The sequence below is a fragment of the Cyprinodon variegatus genome, unplaced genomic scaffold (assembly GCF_000732505.1).
Source record: "Cyprinodon variegatus isolate N-32 unplaced genomic scaffold, C_variegatus-1.0 Scaffold88, whole genome shotgun sequence".
Classification (NCBI taxonomy): Eukaryota; Metazoa; Chordata; class Actinopteri; order Cyprinodontiformes; family Cyprinodontidae; genus Cyprinodon; species Cyprinodon variegatus.
Genome location: NW_015150541.1, coordinates 821,149 through 838,359, shown reverse-complemented (window position 1 = coordinate 838,359; position 17,211 = coordinate 821,149). Strand labels below are relative to the sequence as shown.

Below are 17,211 nucleotides of genomic sequence, written 5' to 3'. Positions count from 1 at the left end.
TTTTTGTCTTTGCTCTTCGGCAGGAAGCCTTCCTGTGTAACTGGATGCCTGGCCTTCTTCCCCTGGAAGGATTAACTGAGTTCACACTGAACAGGTTCAAGTGCCAGCCCGCTCCATTGCCTCTCCGGGTCCAACAAATGTCTACCTGCCCGCTCTCCAAGTTCCATCTTCTCTGGATAAACCCACACAGACTGGAGAACCCCCTCAAACGTGAGTCCCACTCCAACCGTATTCCAGCTTCAGTCAACTTTCCTACGGTCCCTGAACTGATCACTGTGATCTCCCCTCCAGACTTTCCAGTTCCGGTTCACCAGTTCACAGAGTTCCAGATCCAACTCCTGTACTCATTCCCTCAATAAACCTGTTTAACTTTTTCCCTGGATCTGAGTGGTTCTCTGCATGTGGGTCAGATCTTTTAAAACAATCAAGACAAAAGGAGCTAAATATACATGCATGCCACACTTTTCAGATTTTTTAATGGTAAGAAAAGTTCTATTTTACTGATTTTTTTTTTTAAGAGTGATAATTAATTTTACATTATTCTCAAAAGAAAATCATAAATCCTTTAGCAGAAAAACTAATTTCTACAAGCAGAGACGGCAAAGCATGAGTATGCTAAATGTAAGACAAGGCTGCAGAGAGTTTTCTGTTCTTTTTCTTATCTGCATTCTAAAAAGCATCTTGGTCTTTTTCGCCCTGCAGTAAAGTTTCCTCTGCAGGATGGCACACAGGGGAGAGTTGGAGAAATGAAATGCAAAACATCACCAAACTTCGAGGCTGGCTTTTTTTGGGAAATGAGGAAATAAAAAACAGAACAAGTAAAGTGTGAGGTGCGAGTCTAAGCAGCCTAAAAAATACCCATGGTGGGTGAGCAAGGGGTGTGTGAGCTGGTGGGTGTCGCTGCTGATGTCACACCCCCTCCAACAGCCGCGATTGGACCCTAATTAGAAATCTCGGCAGCAAATAGATAGGCGTCCTGCATGATTGAGCCCAAAGTGGCTGATGCCAAAAAAAAAAAAAAAAAAAAAACTAGTGCAGGGGCGGAGAGGAGCGGAGCAGACAGACAGAGAGCTGCCAGGCTGCGCTGACAGCAGAGGTTTACATCCGAGCGCCGGAGACGTGCTGGACTTTCTACGCTGAGACGCTCCCCGGTGATAATATTCACACAGAAAAAAAAGAGAGAGCCTTGATCTTTATAAACACAAAGAGAGAGGAAGAAGAGAGGACGCAGCGCTGTTCGGAGAGACTGACGAGGCAAGTGCGAAGGAGAGTCGGCACCAAGTTGCTTCTGCGCTCCGCTGCTGCGCCGATGGCATCCGTGCTTGGAAACAGCAGCCGCGGCTCGGGCGCTCCGAGCGGCCAGGTTAGATGCAAACTGAAGCGGAGGAGGAGGAGGCGATCCAAGAGGAGAGGTACGGCAACTTTTGAAGCCCCTTATTCTTCCCGTTTTACCCCCTCATTTAGATTAAAGGGGAGGCCGTGCGCAACGTGGCGGATAGGCGCGCGCATCGCTCGCCTCTGCGCTGCGCTCCGCAACTATCCGCGGTGAAAAGTGGCTTTTTTGTTCTAAAAGCGAACAAATTCACCTCGTTGAAGTCAGAAATAAAACGCTCAGTTTGTTTCAGTGAAACATATTGTCTATTTCCTCTTAAGTTGTACTTTATTATTATTACTTTTTGGTAAAAGCACTAAAATCCAAATTGGATAAGAAATTATTAGATTTTTCTTTTATAATGGGGTTTCACTTTTATCTTTACGCAACAAAATCCTGGCTTTCCTTCCTTACAGCAAATGCTAAAATATTTAGTATGATCTAGTTTGCTTAATTTCTCTCAGGCCAGTATACTTTTTAATCACTTCTACATAATGCCCAGTGATTACACTGCACTTTATTAAAAAGGGGGAGAAAAAAAAAGATATTTGTGCAAACTATATTTAGATCTCGCAGAAAGATTGCAGGGATAATCCTAATAATTTTCCTAATGGGTTCCCCTCTGCACTCCTGTCTCTTTTATAAAGTGTATTTCTCCTCACTGCTTCATGAGTTTAGCACTTTCTTTAGGTCTGAGCAATGAAAAAGTCACATGTTAGACAATCTATTAAGAACTGCTGGAAAAAGCAGCAAAAATAATACATGTTTAGGTAAAAAAATAAATATATACTTTTATTGTTATTATACATTTAGGTTTCTGTTAAATTAGAAATTCTTTAATCAGTTTTAGTGCATTTAAATGAGTCCCAAATGGAGCCATCTGCACACAGTAGTATAAGCAAACGACAAAGTGTAAAACAATCAGTTGGATCTATAATGGAAGCAGGAAAAGCATGCTGATTTCACTGACTTTTTCTCCCAATGTGGCAGCCGGCACTGTAATGGATGCTGACGGGGGATCATGGTAAACAAATCCCCCTGTGCAGTTTTATGCCGTCTTTGCAGATGATATTATATCAAACAGACTAACACTTACAAGCAACAATAATAAAAACTTCACAAATCCAAGCCCTTCTGTCTGACAAACATTTATACCTCAGCATGAGAGACACCAAGCTTTCTTTTTTTATTTGCAGAATTGACCACACTTTGCCATCCATCCACTTTCCAGATCAATCTGTGATTGTTGGATAATTTGAGCATTATTTCATTTCACAGCCAAAAAAATAAAAGAAAAATATCGGGATGACATTTTTCGAAAGAATCATCAATGAAAGCTCCTATCCTGCAGCATATGGATAGTTATTTCCTAAAGCATTTTAGCAATTACCATTAAGATGTCAAAAGCCGATTCATGCTAATGCATCACACTAAATGATTGTTTATTCTGCCTATTTTGTCTTCTTTAAGGACCTCTAATAAAAGAATAAGGGGAGATTTAAAGAAAAACAGCTGCAGCACATTTAGTTGTATTTAGTTTTATGTATCAGCAATGAAAACATGAAAAGTGTGTGTTCTGTTTGTGCTGGAAGATGCTGATGTGCAGCCCCATTTACACGTTAGAACGTGGACGGAAGCTCGGAGCACGTTGACGTATCCGACAGCGACTGAACGCATAACGAGCTTCCATTAACACTTTTTGCTTGTCATCAAAGTGCAAAACAGACGACCACAAACTTCATTTCCATAACCTCTTGATTTTTAATAGCCCAAGTAATTGAGACAAGGGAGACAATACATAAAATATAGTGCCGAGGCAAATGTATTTACATAATGGAAACGGCAGAATTGGTTCCACAACATTAAGCATTGCATATGAGCGTCGCACAAACGCGGGCGTGCACATTAGCTGACGGGCCTTTCGGGGTGTGTTTGTGAAGTGGGGGCTAATTTATCAGTGCTGCTGATTCACTCTGATAACACGGGACATTAAGAGGCCCTGCTCAGGGGACCGATCGGAAATGAACTGTGTCCGTGGCCGGAGTTGGATCCCTCTCTTAGATGTTTTCTCGCTGTTTCATGCTTTTCTTAAATCGTCAGATTATTATCCCTCCACACACACACTCACAAGCACACACTTCAAACTTCAGCACAGATTATGCATAAGCCTGGCCAAATTCTTTTTCTCATTTTCTTTATCATTGTGTCAAATCTTTCCTCTGAAATACCAAATCAGTGTCATCAGGATATTTTCACACAATTATTTTAAAGCAGAAACAAAGTCACAGAGGGATTACTGCATGGCATTTAGGGATTAATCTCTTGAAAAGGCTGCAGATTATTTGTAGATGGACTCATAAAAAGCTGTGTGTGTACTCTGTAAGCAGAGTCTGTTCTGCTACTTCTATTAATTTCCTTTTTACTTTTTTTTTTCATGGGACAAACAAATAACCCCAGAAGATTTGGGTGCAATTTAGTTGGGTTTAATTTTTTTGTCAGCCTGACCCATCAATGCTGGAAATTCCTGGAAATCACTGTAACACCCATCGGCCCTCGCTTCCTTTGCTCCTACCTCTTCAGCATTTATTTATGAGCGCGTTTGACCAGCCTATTAATTAATCTTTTGATTCACACCAGCATCGATGAAGGGATGCTGGTAGCACAAGAACATTTGAGTGGATGTGTCACAGTCCATTTTTTATTGATGAATGCGCTCTGTGGATTAATAGCTGTCAATCATCTGCGTACGTTTTAAATGTAGTATACATACAACAGTCCTGTCTTTCTATCCACAAATATAAGCGCTATAGAGATTTATGACCCAACTTCTTTTTTTCCTTTTTCTTTTTTTTACAGCCACACTCATCAGCATGTAGTCCCACTACAGTATATCAGCATGTCATCAAGAGCGCCAAGGGGGGAAAGTGAAAAACACAGTGAGAGCAACATAATTTATGTAGCAATTACTGTTTACGCCCTCGTTCACCGCAAGGCGGTGGCAGAGGAGTCCAGTTAGGGCTTTAAAGGAGGGGGGATCGGATTCAGGCTGGAATAGATGCTTGTTGGTAAGGCAACATGATGGGGGTCTCCTCCTCCTCCTTAAGCAAGACAGGTCCCTTATTGTGTGACATACAGGTTAGAAGAAGGGAGCGTGAACTGCTGGCTGTTCAGTTTCATCACTGTCCCTTTTAGCTGCTGCTGGCATTGATAAAGGGGGTGTCGAGTCCAGGCCAGAGGTCAGGCAGGAGAGGGTTTTTTTTTTTTTTTTTCTTTACATCCACAAATCCATATTTGATACATTTATTGTCTGGCGTAAGAATTGTTTCCGGCAAACAGAAACAGTTTTATCTTTTTGTTCCTCAAGATGAAGCGTGGCAATCTTTCTGAGGCTCCTACTGTCATGGAAATTCGGTTTGTAAAACAAAATAAAAGTACTGTCTATAAAATTTCAACTTGATCCATACACACATTGAACTTTTTTTTATTTTTTATTTTTGCAAACGTTTTAGATATTTTATACCGATTGGTTTCTTCCTGATATTTAGGTATATGTTACGGTTGTCGCCATCATATTTGTGTTTTCCCTTTTTTTTCTTTTCTTTCTTTAACTGAGGGAACCAATGGATGGGACTGAAGTCAGATCCCCAGAAACCAGGAAGTAGGCGGGTCTTTCCACAGGGCCATGCAGCTTACATAAGAGATGAGCAAAAGCGGAAAAAAAATAAAATAAAAGGGAAAACACAAATATGACGGCGACAGCCGTAACAGTATATTATAGCTTTGAAAAGTTACTTCAAGCTGTCAAGGGGAGACACAGCATTTTGAACGTACATGTGGTTGGACCTTGGTAGCCATACTCACACTTTACACAGTCACACATTTTATTTTTTGTATAAAAACAAATAATACATTGACAAGCAAGGATCCAACTGCTGGTTTATTAATGTTGTGAAAAATGTTATGGTTTCAAAACAACAAAGAAATCATTTTGTAGTGGGAATAAAGTATTCAACTATTGACCCTAGTTAAATAAACGAACACCGATGGATTCCAGTCAGTCGGCACGTTTTTTTCTTACAGTTCATCATACAGCCCTTACGGCACAGTAATCAGCCCTGTTCGGACTAGACAGAGTTTGTCTCCCTTACTTATGTTGATGAAAAAACTCTGAAGGTTGTCTCGGAGTAAAAAACAAATTACACACACTTTAACAAACCTTGAGAAACAATTTGGCTTTTCGTGGGGATAAGTACGTTTTGTCTAAAACCACCCCTCACTCAGACATTTTCTCAGCCTTGCAGGTGAAACAAACTGAGTAAAAACATTTTTCACTGGATAAACAGCATAACTAAATATATGAGAGATGAGAAATGTAAAATTTCCGACCACAGCCTTTAAAAATTGGATCCTTATAATGTTTTGACTAAGGAAGTTTTAAGAGTTTTTGTCTTCTAAGAGGAGAACCGAGCAATGCTGGTAACTCCTATAAAGGTAACACATTTAAATGGATGGTATGTCTGTTACACTGCAAAAATGACCTCAAAATGAGTAAAAATTTCTTAAATTAAGTGTATTTACCCTTAATTTGAGCAGGTAAATAAGATGATTTGCCAATGGAATGAGTGTTTTTACTCTTAAAATAAGGTATCTAGATAAAATGCACTTGAAATAAGACAATATAATTGTTTTTTCTTATTTTAAGCGTAAATTGTCTTGTTCCATTGGCAAAATGTCTCACTTAAATCATTAATTCAAGAAAAAATGCACTTATTTTAAAAAGAAATGACTTATTTAGATTTCATTTTTTTGCAGTGTAGGCAGCAGAAAGAAGGCGTATGATCTCTGCCAATAACCCGATTTACTAACCAGCTACTCTAAATTTATAATAGTATTGTTTTTAAAAGAGAACAGTTGCACCAAAAGGTTTAATATTGCATAAAATATGTACATAAAACAGGAAATAAATGTACCATGTGCCTTTTCTGTATTTTTGTTTTGTTCAAATTTAGAATAAAATTTTTGAAGCTAAGATTTTCTGTTTACGTGTGGATTTTTTTTGAGTTGCTTAAAATTGTCTAAGGTTTTTTTCCCCAGCTCTCGTCTAATTATAGTTTTGCATAGGTAAACCATCCCCATCCCTAGTGACACTGAAGGAATAACCCCATGCTAACAGTGGATGGAGGTTGTTTTTGGTTAATACCTAGAAACTGTATAGTTTATGTATAGTTATACCCCGATAACCTCATACCGCCACATACTAGTCATAGGAGAAGAAAGGGGAGTATGATGTGAAAAGAAATCAAATCGTTGCTCTTAAAAGAAAAAAAAGGTCAGCTTGAGTTTAAAGTGCTTTTGTTTGCTTTTGAGTTCTTCAAGATAAACCCCTCTTACATTATTCAAATGATACTAAAGAAATTTACCAGAAAGAGTCTTGACAAATATCAATTTTTCATGTCTTGTTTTTGCATCTTGCTCCTCGAAGCAACAGCCTCGGTTCCATTCCAGCTGCATGCACATACGTTCAGCGTCAAGCCTGTTTTTCTCCAGTCATTTTCCTGCCTGCCTCCCCGCTATCATCTGTCAAATTGTAGAAGGAAAAAAACAAACAAAACAATGTTTCAATATAAATCCTGTAACAGCTACAACAGTTTTTAAGCAAAGGCACAAAGCACAGTGACAAAGACATGCAAATTCCGAACACAATTCTTTGTAATGTGAAACACAATATGCACACGGAGGCTGAATGATAGCAGCAATAAAAAGCTAGCTGTGAGGAAGAAATGAAATACTAAAGACAGGGATATGCTCATTGCCAAGACTTACTGGAAAAGGACCAGTGTTGAGTAAAACAAGTAGAGACTTTCTCCTTTTTAGTGCTGGGAATGCTATTTTTGATTAAACACTTTTAGTTTTTCTGGTAAAACCAGCTATGACAGTCCCTGCAAACATGAGAAAAAAAAAAATCTTAGCATCTAGACCCATGCAGAGTGCATCAAGGCAAATGCATGTAGAGCTTTATGCAGGTTACCCGTGCCACTGGTTTACAAATGTAGGTTCAATCACAGCAGGGATGAAAGCGGGGCGGTGTTGCTTCCGTGTCGGGACGCCCCAATGTCACAGCGTGTGCCGTGAGAGGACGGCAGGGAAGAGATATTTTGCAGATGTGAAGCTCCATGTTTCCTTAAGCCCCGACAAACACTTCTGTCACATTTGTTTGTGCTGGTGTTGATAATGGCATTAGGGGCTGCGACGGAAAGACCGCTGGCATTTATGAGGTTAATGAAGGTCGGTGCCGGCGGAAACTGCAGCGCTCCGCTGTGTGTGCTCGCATGGCTTTGTGAATTTACAGGAGCTTCCTGATTAAGGGTAGCGGCAGAGAGGTCGGTCCGCTCAGGATACTGCGTCCTCCAAATGACTGTGCATTTAGCTGAAGGGCGTGAAGAAAAAAAAAAGGTTTGTACTACTGACTGTGGTCTTATGAGGACAGGAGACAAAATGACCAAAGAAAAGGAATAACACAAGTTTGTTGCATTTGCATAATTAGCAATTATCTTGTAATAGTCCCTCCCGGCTTTTTGGAGCTTAGCGGTGAAACATTGTGCTTAAAGTTCAGGAGCAACAAATAAACTTGAGGAGGGAATGACTCATTAATGCAAACGTTTGGACTCTCAGTGGGCCGCCTTGGTCACGTATGCTAAGAATAAAACAAAATCATCAAAAGAACAGATGCAGAAAAAAAAAAATCAGAAGGTGACACTTAAGTTAATTAGTCTGTTGTTTCATGACTCCCACAGTTGGAATGATAACAGTATTACTCACACTGTAAATAACTTGTTGCACTTGTCGCCATGACGACTAAACGCAAACAGTTTAATTGAGTTAGTCATGCGTTACGCTTCATCAATCTGTCCACAACAGCTTTCAAAAACAATGACTACTTTAGATGAGATGTTGGAGAGTACCACAGCGCTAATGTGGCGGTTCCTGTGATGGGAAAAGAATCTGGAGTGTAACAGACAAGTCCATATTGTAATTTGCTTGCATGTCTGATTGTATTCCACCTCAGAGTAGTTTTGTTAAGTATATGTCGGTGTGCAGCCGCCAGCAGGGACCTGCGTGACATTGTAAACAAAGACAGAGCGCACAGTGATAACGTCAAAGGCGTTATCACTTCCTGTCAGTGTCCTCTAGACAAAGCAATGTGGAGATGCCTACAGTGAAAAAGATGGAGCAAAACAACCTGGGAGCCATTGTCAGGTGATTCTGAGACTGTGTCGGATGTGAGCAGCGCTGTAGGTTGTTGCTGTTGGAAACAGCTGTCAAACTTCTTACCGCACACATAAGAGAAGCGTGGAAATGCTCCTTTAATTAACAAAATAGTAATTCCAAATAAGATCAACGGTTTCAAATATAATTTAATCCACTTTGATCATAGTTTCTTTTAAATGTGCAATGTTTTAGAACTTGAGTAGTTTTGCAGGTAAGTATGGGTCCAGTATAAGATTTTTATAATTTTGAAAAATTAATTTTTTTTAATTATAATATTTACAAGAGACTTATTTAACTTCAAATTGAAAAGGAACTCGGATGTAAAAGTTGCTTAAAAGACACGCGTCAAGAAGAAAATATGTGTTTAATTCTAGGAGTTAAAAGATTGAATAACCTTTTTTTTTTAGTTGCAGAGATGATGCTTTCATCTGCTTGATTTATATGAAAATGTAAATAACTTTGAAGTTAACAACTCTGCAATAACTATGCACCATAAACTCATCATTTTTAGAAACAAAGTAGTATAAGATCCAGGTTGGGAAGAAGTAAAAGTTTTGCATTTCCTCTTCATAGAAAAGAAGTTTCCATCTACATGAAATAGTAGCTAAAATATCAGTGCAGACCCGTTAGTTGGCAACAGCATCAAAATAAAAAACTTGAAAATGCACAAGAACCAACTGAATTTTGGGTCATTTCGGGAAGTAGATATTAATTCAACCTGGATGGATTCAGACAGGGAAAAGTTGCAATTACTAAGATTTTAATGACATGATTTAAACAAATTCTTTGGCGGTTGGATTCTGGCAGAAGACTTCAATGCTTTTAATTGACATTCATTCGGATGAATCGCTAAGGAAAAGAATTCGAGTAGTCTTTCCTCTGGGACCCGGACACTGGTGGTGGAATAAGCTGGAGCTGGGTCAGAGGTAGGGGAAAGTTTAGATGGTATGCAGGAAAAGGAGCTTTATGAACAGGATCTGAAACGATAACTGGCCTTGGATGGCGTGCGGTCCTGATGTCGTTTGGATGGAGCATGAATGTGACACATCAGCAGGTGGTCCAGGTGAGGTTAATAAGAGTCTTCCAGATTGAATTTTCACTTAAGCTTCATTAATCTATATCACATTGCTTCACATCTGCCTTCCTTTCAAAGGAAAATGAAGCCTGATAGTTTTCTGTAAATAACACCATCGGCTTCACGGTGTAACGTCATGTGAATTTGAGCTCTGTCAGGGTGATGAAAAGTTCTTCAAAAGCAACACTGCACCTTTAACAAGCCAAGTTTACTGCACAATTCCACCACTGACCTATAATAAAAGTTCTCTCTCTGCACCTCTGAAGTTTAATTTACCTCTAGATGTCGGTTGCTTGAATCGCTTGAAACTTTATGACTGATTGTGGTAATGATTATCTGACCATTTAGGGCACTTATAGTAAATTGAAATGTCTTCCTTGATTGGTCTGTTCGTCCTTAAATATGTGACATATATAAAATAGTGACATCAAAACAAAAGTAAAATCAGTGTTTCCTTACATGGAGTAACGCTATGCATTCCAAGTTCTTCATCCTAATAAATATGCACTATTCGAACTGGCAGGAAGTAGAAAATGTTAGATTTTGTAAGTTTTACGCCGTTGTAATGCATTTTTCTCAACACTCCAACTTAAATAGCAACACTGGAATCAGTGTAACAGTGGCGTCAAGTAAGGACTGCAAATAAATGGCAAATGGCCTGTACTTGTATAGCACTTTATCAAGTTCAAGGACCCCAAAGCCCTTCACACTACATTTAGTCATTCACTCATTAACACACATTCACATGCCGCTAGCATTTCAAACTGAATTTTGATATGTGCTTTTAATGTATAGCTGCATTAAGAACATGCATATTGTTTAAACTTTTTAAGAACACCCTGAATGTTGTGTTCGATTAAACAGTACATTCCTGCAACCACTACTACTATTTTGAGAGTTAAAGCTCTGAAATAAGCAACATAATAATATTATTTAAACAAAAAAGGACAAAAAGAGAACAAAAGAGCATTCATTCAAGTGGAAATGTTTGTAGTTTTTAGGTTAGCTGTTGATTTAGGGCAGCTGATTTTGTATTTAATACGTTATATCCAGACAAGCACTTGTGTCTAATGTGAAGACCTGCCAATAGCAGGCAAGCGCCCCACATATCACAGTGGCAAAACATTCCTTCCGTTTATGATCCTAATTAGCTCTAACTGTGCCATCATCCCTGAGTCATCAAGCCTGGAGAGAGGCCAGATCGTTTGACGGTCGGCAGTTTCACTTTTTCCTCAGCCCTCCTATCTAACTACCTCTCTTTAACTGTTATTCCCTAATCTTTCCTCTTTCTCCCACTTTAGCAGCTCGCACAAGCTCATTGTTGTCTCCTGGCTTCCTTGGACAAGCTCACAGCAGGGTAACTGCTGCCGTGAACAGGGATATATTTCATAAGCCACAAATAGCCAAAGAAGGTGTTTGAATTTGGGCACTGAAAAGAAAAGCAGGCTTTCTGTTGTTTCCTACTAAGCGAGTTAGCCAAGAATTAAGCTGCTATTTGAAAAGCGTTTGGAAATGAAAAATCCCAACAACGTGATCAGCATCCAATGAGCTGTTGACTCCACCTGACTTGAACACTTAAACTTACATCATGCTTTTGCGGGAGCACAGGAGCAGAGTGTTGTGCTGACATTGCAAAGTTATCAGTGACATTCCCCCCTCATACGGAATAATGAAATTGGATGAAGCAGCTTAAATGCTCACCGGCCCTCCTCTCGCCATCAGACTCTGTGCCTATTAGAGATAACATTAATGAAGGGGACTTTGGTTGAGAATAGACACTTCTTACTGCAGCGTGGGGTGCAGAGAGTGGGGAAGGTGTAGGGTGCTAACAGCATTTATTTCCATTAATAAGAAGGAGTGTTTTACAACAGGGCCTCTCCCGAGGGCTCTCTCTAGAGGTTCCAGAAAATCCTACACCTTTTTTTTTTTTTTTTTTTTTCAAGTACAGCACGTGGGACCTTTCTGCTGCAGGGTCCGTTTGTCTAAAAAGCTTGTTTTAACCTTCATTTACGCAACTTGGGCAGGGGAAGACACTCAATCACAATAATCACCGCTGTCCATCTTTTGTAGATTATTAATGTGAATGAGCAGGGAAGACTAATTAGCTGTTCATTTTAGCTGTTCAGCATGTTTTTTCTCCCACAGGCCTTAAGAAATGGTCTTAAGCTGGTGTACGGTGGATGTGAAAAGCTGATGTACTCCCTGTGGAAATCCCAGCTGATATGAAGAATCATTTAAATTGGTTTTCACCTTTACTGTCATATATATCCTATTATGTTCAAACAGAAGTTCCTGGCATAAGTTTGTTCTGTAGAAAGGTTTTAAAGCTTAAAAAGGATTGTGTAGTTTGAATGTATCAATGTATTCGAAGGTATAAAAAAAATAACTAAATAAATGTATTTACCAGGGCTGCTCAATGAAGTTGACAGTTATAATTAATTGGTTAAAAAACAATGTGAGTCACTGTGTCATTCCAGTCACTAATGCTTTATTTAAAATTCAATAAGAAATAAAAAAAAAGAAACAAGTTGTTAATTAGGACAACAGCTTTACTGAATGATTTGTATTTATTGTAGTGATAAGCTGGGTATTAACTTATCTGCTATATCATTTTAAGGATTTTTTTTCACTTTATTGAAATGATGGAGAAGGTTAAAGAGTTATTTTTGCAAAACAATCTGCTTTGAGAATTTTGTCATGGTTTGGAAACTTAACTGTTAACCATTGTGTTTATGGTAGAGGGTGAAACCAATAGTAGACCAATAGTTTAGCAAATTAACTGGCTAATATTAGCCTGTTTGACTCCCAATGTTAATTTATTTACAGCAGAATAGCTGAAAGTCACAACACATTGTACATACAGTATATTGTAGCTGTTTCTGTGTTTTGCTTAAGTCCTCCATCGATATGACATTTTGTTGGATTAAAAACTTTAAAAACTCTTTTCTATTTTAGCCATAAATCAGTAAATGTAACACACAAAAAAACTTGTGTGTGATGTGGAAAAGAATCCTAGATATTTTGTAATAATTTGACTTTTTCTATTCTTTTTTTGCGAAAAATTGGACATTTTAAAAACTTTTTTTATTTTCATATTTTGACAAATTCAGGTTTCATTGAGACTTTTCATTTGTGAAAACTAGTATTTCTTTGTTTTTTTAACTTTAAAATTGTTTTTGTGAACATTTGATTTTGGCCCCATGCTGTATGATGAGAGGAATGTATTCACATTCAGAATGTCATTTTTTTTTTTTTTTGACAAGTCTTAGATCAAGTCTTTAGGTCTGACTTGTTTTTTATTTTTAAAGTCAGGGAAAGTGTTGTGAAAATTCTACTAGTGGAGCAACAGGTAGGGGAGGGACAGTGCTCTTCTTTTTTGCAGAACAGCAATCCAGTTGCTATTTCACTGTCTCTGGCATCTAAAAAAACAAAGTCTAGCATAGTATGAAGGAAAAGTTTTGCAATTCTGAATCTGTTTTAAACCCTGGTATGCTTCCATGGCGTATCTCCCAGTCTGAAGTCTATGAAAAGATATTTAAAAATAAGAAAATAATCTCTGACAGCAGCATTGACTGTGTGGATCAGCACAGTGTTTGCTGGCACCGGTCAAGTCTGCAGAGTTTTTATTTACCTCTGGGCTGATCCTTGCGATATGTAAAGTCCTGTTTTTCAACTTTTTCTGCAGTCAGACACCGTGGTGTTTGTCTTTCTCCATGCTGCCGTGATTTTGATTTGCACAGCTTGAAGTGCTGGAGCGTAGTAGATGTGTTTGCATTTACCCAAAAAGCTAAGAGTTCCAATCAGCCATCCATTGCCGCCGATAGCTCAGAGTGTATTTGGCCTCCCCCAGATAAGGCCTGAGTATACATCCAGTCGGATTCAGCTGAATTGTTTGAACACACACACGCGCTGCTTTGGCATGGGGCTGCCTGGATGGGCTGTGTCATAGCGGGAACATTTCACCCTAACTTCTCGCAGTCAGTGGTGCTTCAGGGCTGTAACTGTTAGTAAAGGGTGAAGGGCGTGCAGAACCAGAGGCTACAAATGTTGCCTTGCATAAAGGACAAAGAAAGGATATCTTGAGGCTCAAAGTGTCCCTGAGATGCTGGAACAGATGGACCTACATAACCACCATTCCAGATTTAGACCTAAGGTAGCTGCTAGGGAAAAAAAAATATCTCTATATACAGTAAATCTACTTTCTGGGCTGCTTCTGTGTTTGTTTTGCTTCCTGTTATCAAGCTTCTCCCATGATCGCTGACAGCTAACATGGCTGTGAACATTAATTGCACTTTAATGGTAAGCTTATTCTGAATAGTCATTGAGATAGAAGATTCAATTTTCTGTAAGATTACATTTGTGCGATCCAATTATACCTGCAAAGACAGATCCAAATGGTTATTAAATAGACTGGAACAAGATCAACAGGCTTATATCTATTTTCATTTAGAGCTTTTATAGTGTTATAATATTCTGAGGCTTGTGTAAGATTCTCATGGTAAGATAACTGGGGGGAAAAAATGCTGAAATGGTTTCAACACAATCATCTCAAAGTAAAATTTTAATGTACTTTTAATTTAGTTTAATTTGAACCGTTTATTTACTGTAATAAAATTAATGAGGTCATAAATTAACTCATGATGTGTGGTTAATTTTACTAGATATGCGATTAACCAAGAAATGTGTAATATTACAGTGTTTTCTTTACACACTTTGAAGAGGCATTACAGAGTTTTCTAATAATACTGCCACCTGTGGCACAATCACAGAACTGCTGCAGTTCTTGTAGCTTTTGCTTATGCTCTAAAACAGGGGTCTTTAACGTTTTGCAGGCCAAGGACCCCCAAACTGATGGCAAGATGAAGCGGGGACCCCCTAATTATATATATTGTATGAAATTGTGTTATATCAGACTGGCCCTATAGTCACTCTGGTACAGATGGAGTAATGTAACGAATTATGGGATTATTAAAGTATTTCTGATTCAGATTACTTGTATATAGGACAGGTGTTGTGAATGAAACGGTGCCCAGCTTGAAAGAGCTCCTGTGTGTCGCTGAATGTGTGCATTGATGACTGAAAGACATCTTCTGCCTCCATTTATCTGCTTACTAAAGTGTGTTGAATTCATTTTAATGTGTATTTAAAGACATTTCAATTAGTCGAAAAAATGGGGGATATAAAAGAAAAAAGTCTATAATCAACCAAAACTTCCGCCACCCCCATGCAGTACCTCCGTGGACGCCCTAAGGGTCGCAGACCCCCTGTTGAAGACCTCCGCTCTACAGTGTATGTATTTTTTACTATTTTCACATGAATACAACAATTTGATTGTCTGCTTATTCGAACCCATTTAACATGGATGCGCTTCGTGTCACGTCCGCAGTGCGGAAACTTCTGACCCATATTACAGGAAAGATAGGCTACAAGCATTTAGATCAGGGGTCTCAAACTGGTTCCAGAAAGGGCCGTGTTGCTGCAGGTTTACTTTCCAAGCAAGCAACAGCACACCAGACTCCAGTCATCTCATCAAGTAAGTCCAGTCTTAACATGATTACTTGAAAACCTGCAGCCACACGGCACCTTTCTGGAACCAGTTTGAGATGCCTGAGTTAGATGCATTGGCACTGATCAAACAATGCTTTAGACACAAAGTGTTAAAATAAAAAGGCTATTTAAAGATTTTTGCTGTGAAAACTTACAAAATGTCTCTTTAAAGCAGTTTTTCATGAATTAGAAATGTCAGCTTTATCTACATAAGATAAAGTCCTGGCTAAAAAAAGGGCCTTTTAAAATCTGTGTGTCATAAATCCTCTCTCCATACTTTTTCACCTTTAGTAACACAGTTAGGAAAAGGTAGATGAGCCTTTAAACTCAATATTATTGTCTCAGAGTCCATTTAAATATAATGCCAGGTTTGTCAGTTTTGAAATCTCACTAAAAGAAACTATTATGGAGTATTTAGGGACCTATAGAAATTTCACATATGTTGATCAGAGAACACTGCATAATCTTTAAACTACTTGACATCCATTGACATTAAATGGGATTTATTTTTTTTAGGGGTAAGAAATACTCCTATAGGTTAAATAGTGTGTCACACTTTTTCAGAGCATTTAGAAATCAGCCACGGTGATTTAAAGTTTTGCTGCAGAAAACCTAACATGCCCTGTTGGTTTGCTGCAGAGCAGGAGAGTGGCAACATGGTTTAATGATAATAGCTCTGACGATTGCAGAGATAATCCTCCTGCTATTCCTGCTGACTGTGGAGAGGCCAGGCTTTGTTCTCCACTCCACCTATTAGCGTGATGGAAGTTCATTTTAATTTGAATGGACCATCAGTGGGATAAGAGGCCGTTTATGTGTGTATGCGGGTATGTGTGTGTTTGAGTGTGTATGTTGACTATTGTGGAAGATAAAACTGAGCATGGAGCGATCAAACTAGTGCAGGAATATGCCTGTATGTAGACACTGTGATGCTAAACTGAGACACAACCACTGAGAAGTGGCTGCAGGTGAGTGTGGCGACCCTTTCTGGACAGCAGGTGTTCAAATCTTTTTGGCAAGTGTTTCAGCAAAGTTTCTCCCCTCAGTAAGCCACAGCTGAGACTCAAATCTATTGGGTGGTAAACAGCTCAGACTACGCAGACATCCAGTGGGAGAATATGGAAATGCTCTTACTCTGTGGATCATTTTGTTTTAAAGATTAAATGCATAACTTTGTCATGATTTTATTCAATGGTCTGACCCACATGCAGAAAACCACTCGGAGAACCAGGGGAAGGTTTAACAGGTTTATTGAAAACTAGTAGAGATGTCCAGTGCTGCTCTGAACGCTGGCGAACCGGGACTGAAAAGTGAAGGGGAAGTTTCTGTGTTTAGTTCAGGCTCAGTGGGAAATTTGAGCTTCGATTTGCAAAAGGCAGAAAAGGCAACAGGACTCACGTTTCCAGAAAAGGTGTCTTTCTCTGAATCCAGTCGGTGTGGGTTGTTCCAGAAATTGGTTTGCTCGTTGGAGGGCGGACAGGGTTTACCCATGTTAAGGTGTTTCCTTGAGGAGCGGAGGAGCTGACTGCCACTTAGCTTTCCTTTGGTACTTGAACGGTTCTTGTGGAGATGAATCCCCTGCTCAGTGTGTAGCTCAAACAATCCTTTGGGGTAAAGTTGATCCAAACCTCCAGTTTGAATCCCCAGCTCAGTTTGAAGCTCAAGACGATCCTTCCGGGGGGAGAAGGTCCAGGATGACTTCCTGCCGAGAGGCAAAGAGAAAAAGCAACAAGTTTAAGACACAGGTAGACAAAAACTCAGTTTGACTCAGCAAAACTCAGCTTGGCTAGAGTACCCAAAACTGGCAAACACTTTGGCATCGAGGTAGTGGCAGTCAGCAGCTTAAGAGTCCTCAGGTAATGAGGCAACCATCCGCAGGTGTGTGGAAGGGCCAACGAGAACCAGGCGCCACCTGTTGGTGGAGGGAGAAAACACAAAAACACAACCC

The 17,211-nt window shown here is 39.3% G+C and overlaps 1 protein-coding gene across 2 annotated transcripts in view; it reads left to right on the top strand.

Annotated features, from left to right (window-relative positions):
• The first annotated feature begins 1,042 nt into the window (after positions 1-1,042).
• The window catches only part of adarb2 (adenosine deaminase, RNA-specific, B2 (inactive)), a 293,464-nt gene continuing 277,295 nt past the window's right edge, over positions 1,043-17,211 (top strand). For both annotated transcript variants that reach the window (XM_015373546.1, XM_015373545.1), the window contains exon 1: positions 1,043-1,412. In XM_015373546.1, the coding sequence (XP_015229032.1) occupies positions 1,310-1,412 (103 nt within the window). In that variant the 5' untranslated portion in view covers positions 1,043-1,309. The remainder of the gene's footprint in view (positions 1,413-17,211) is intronic.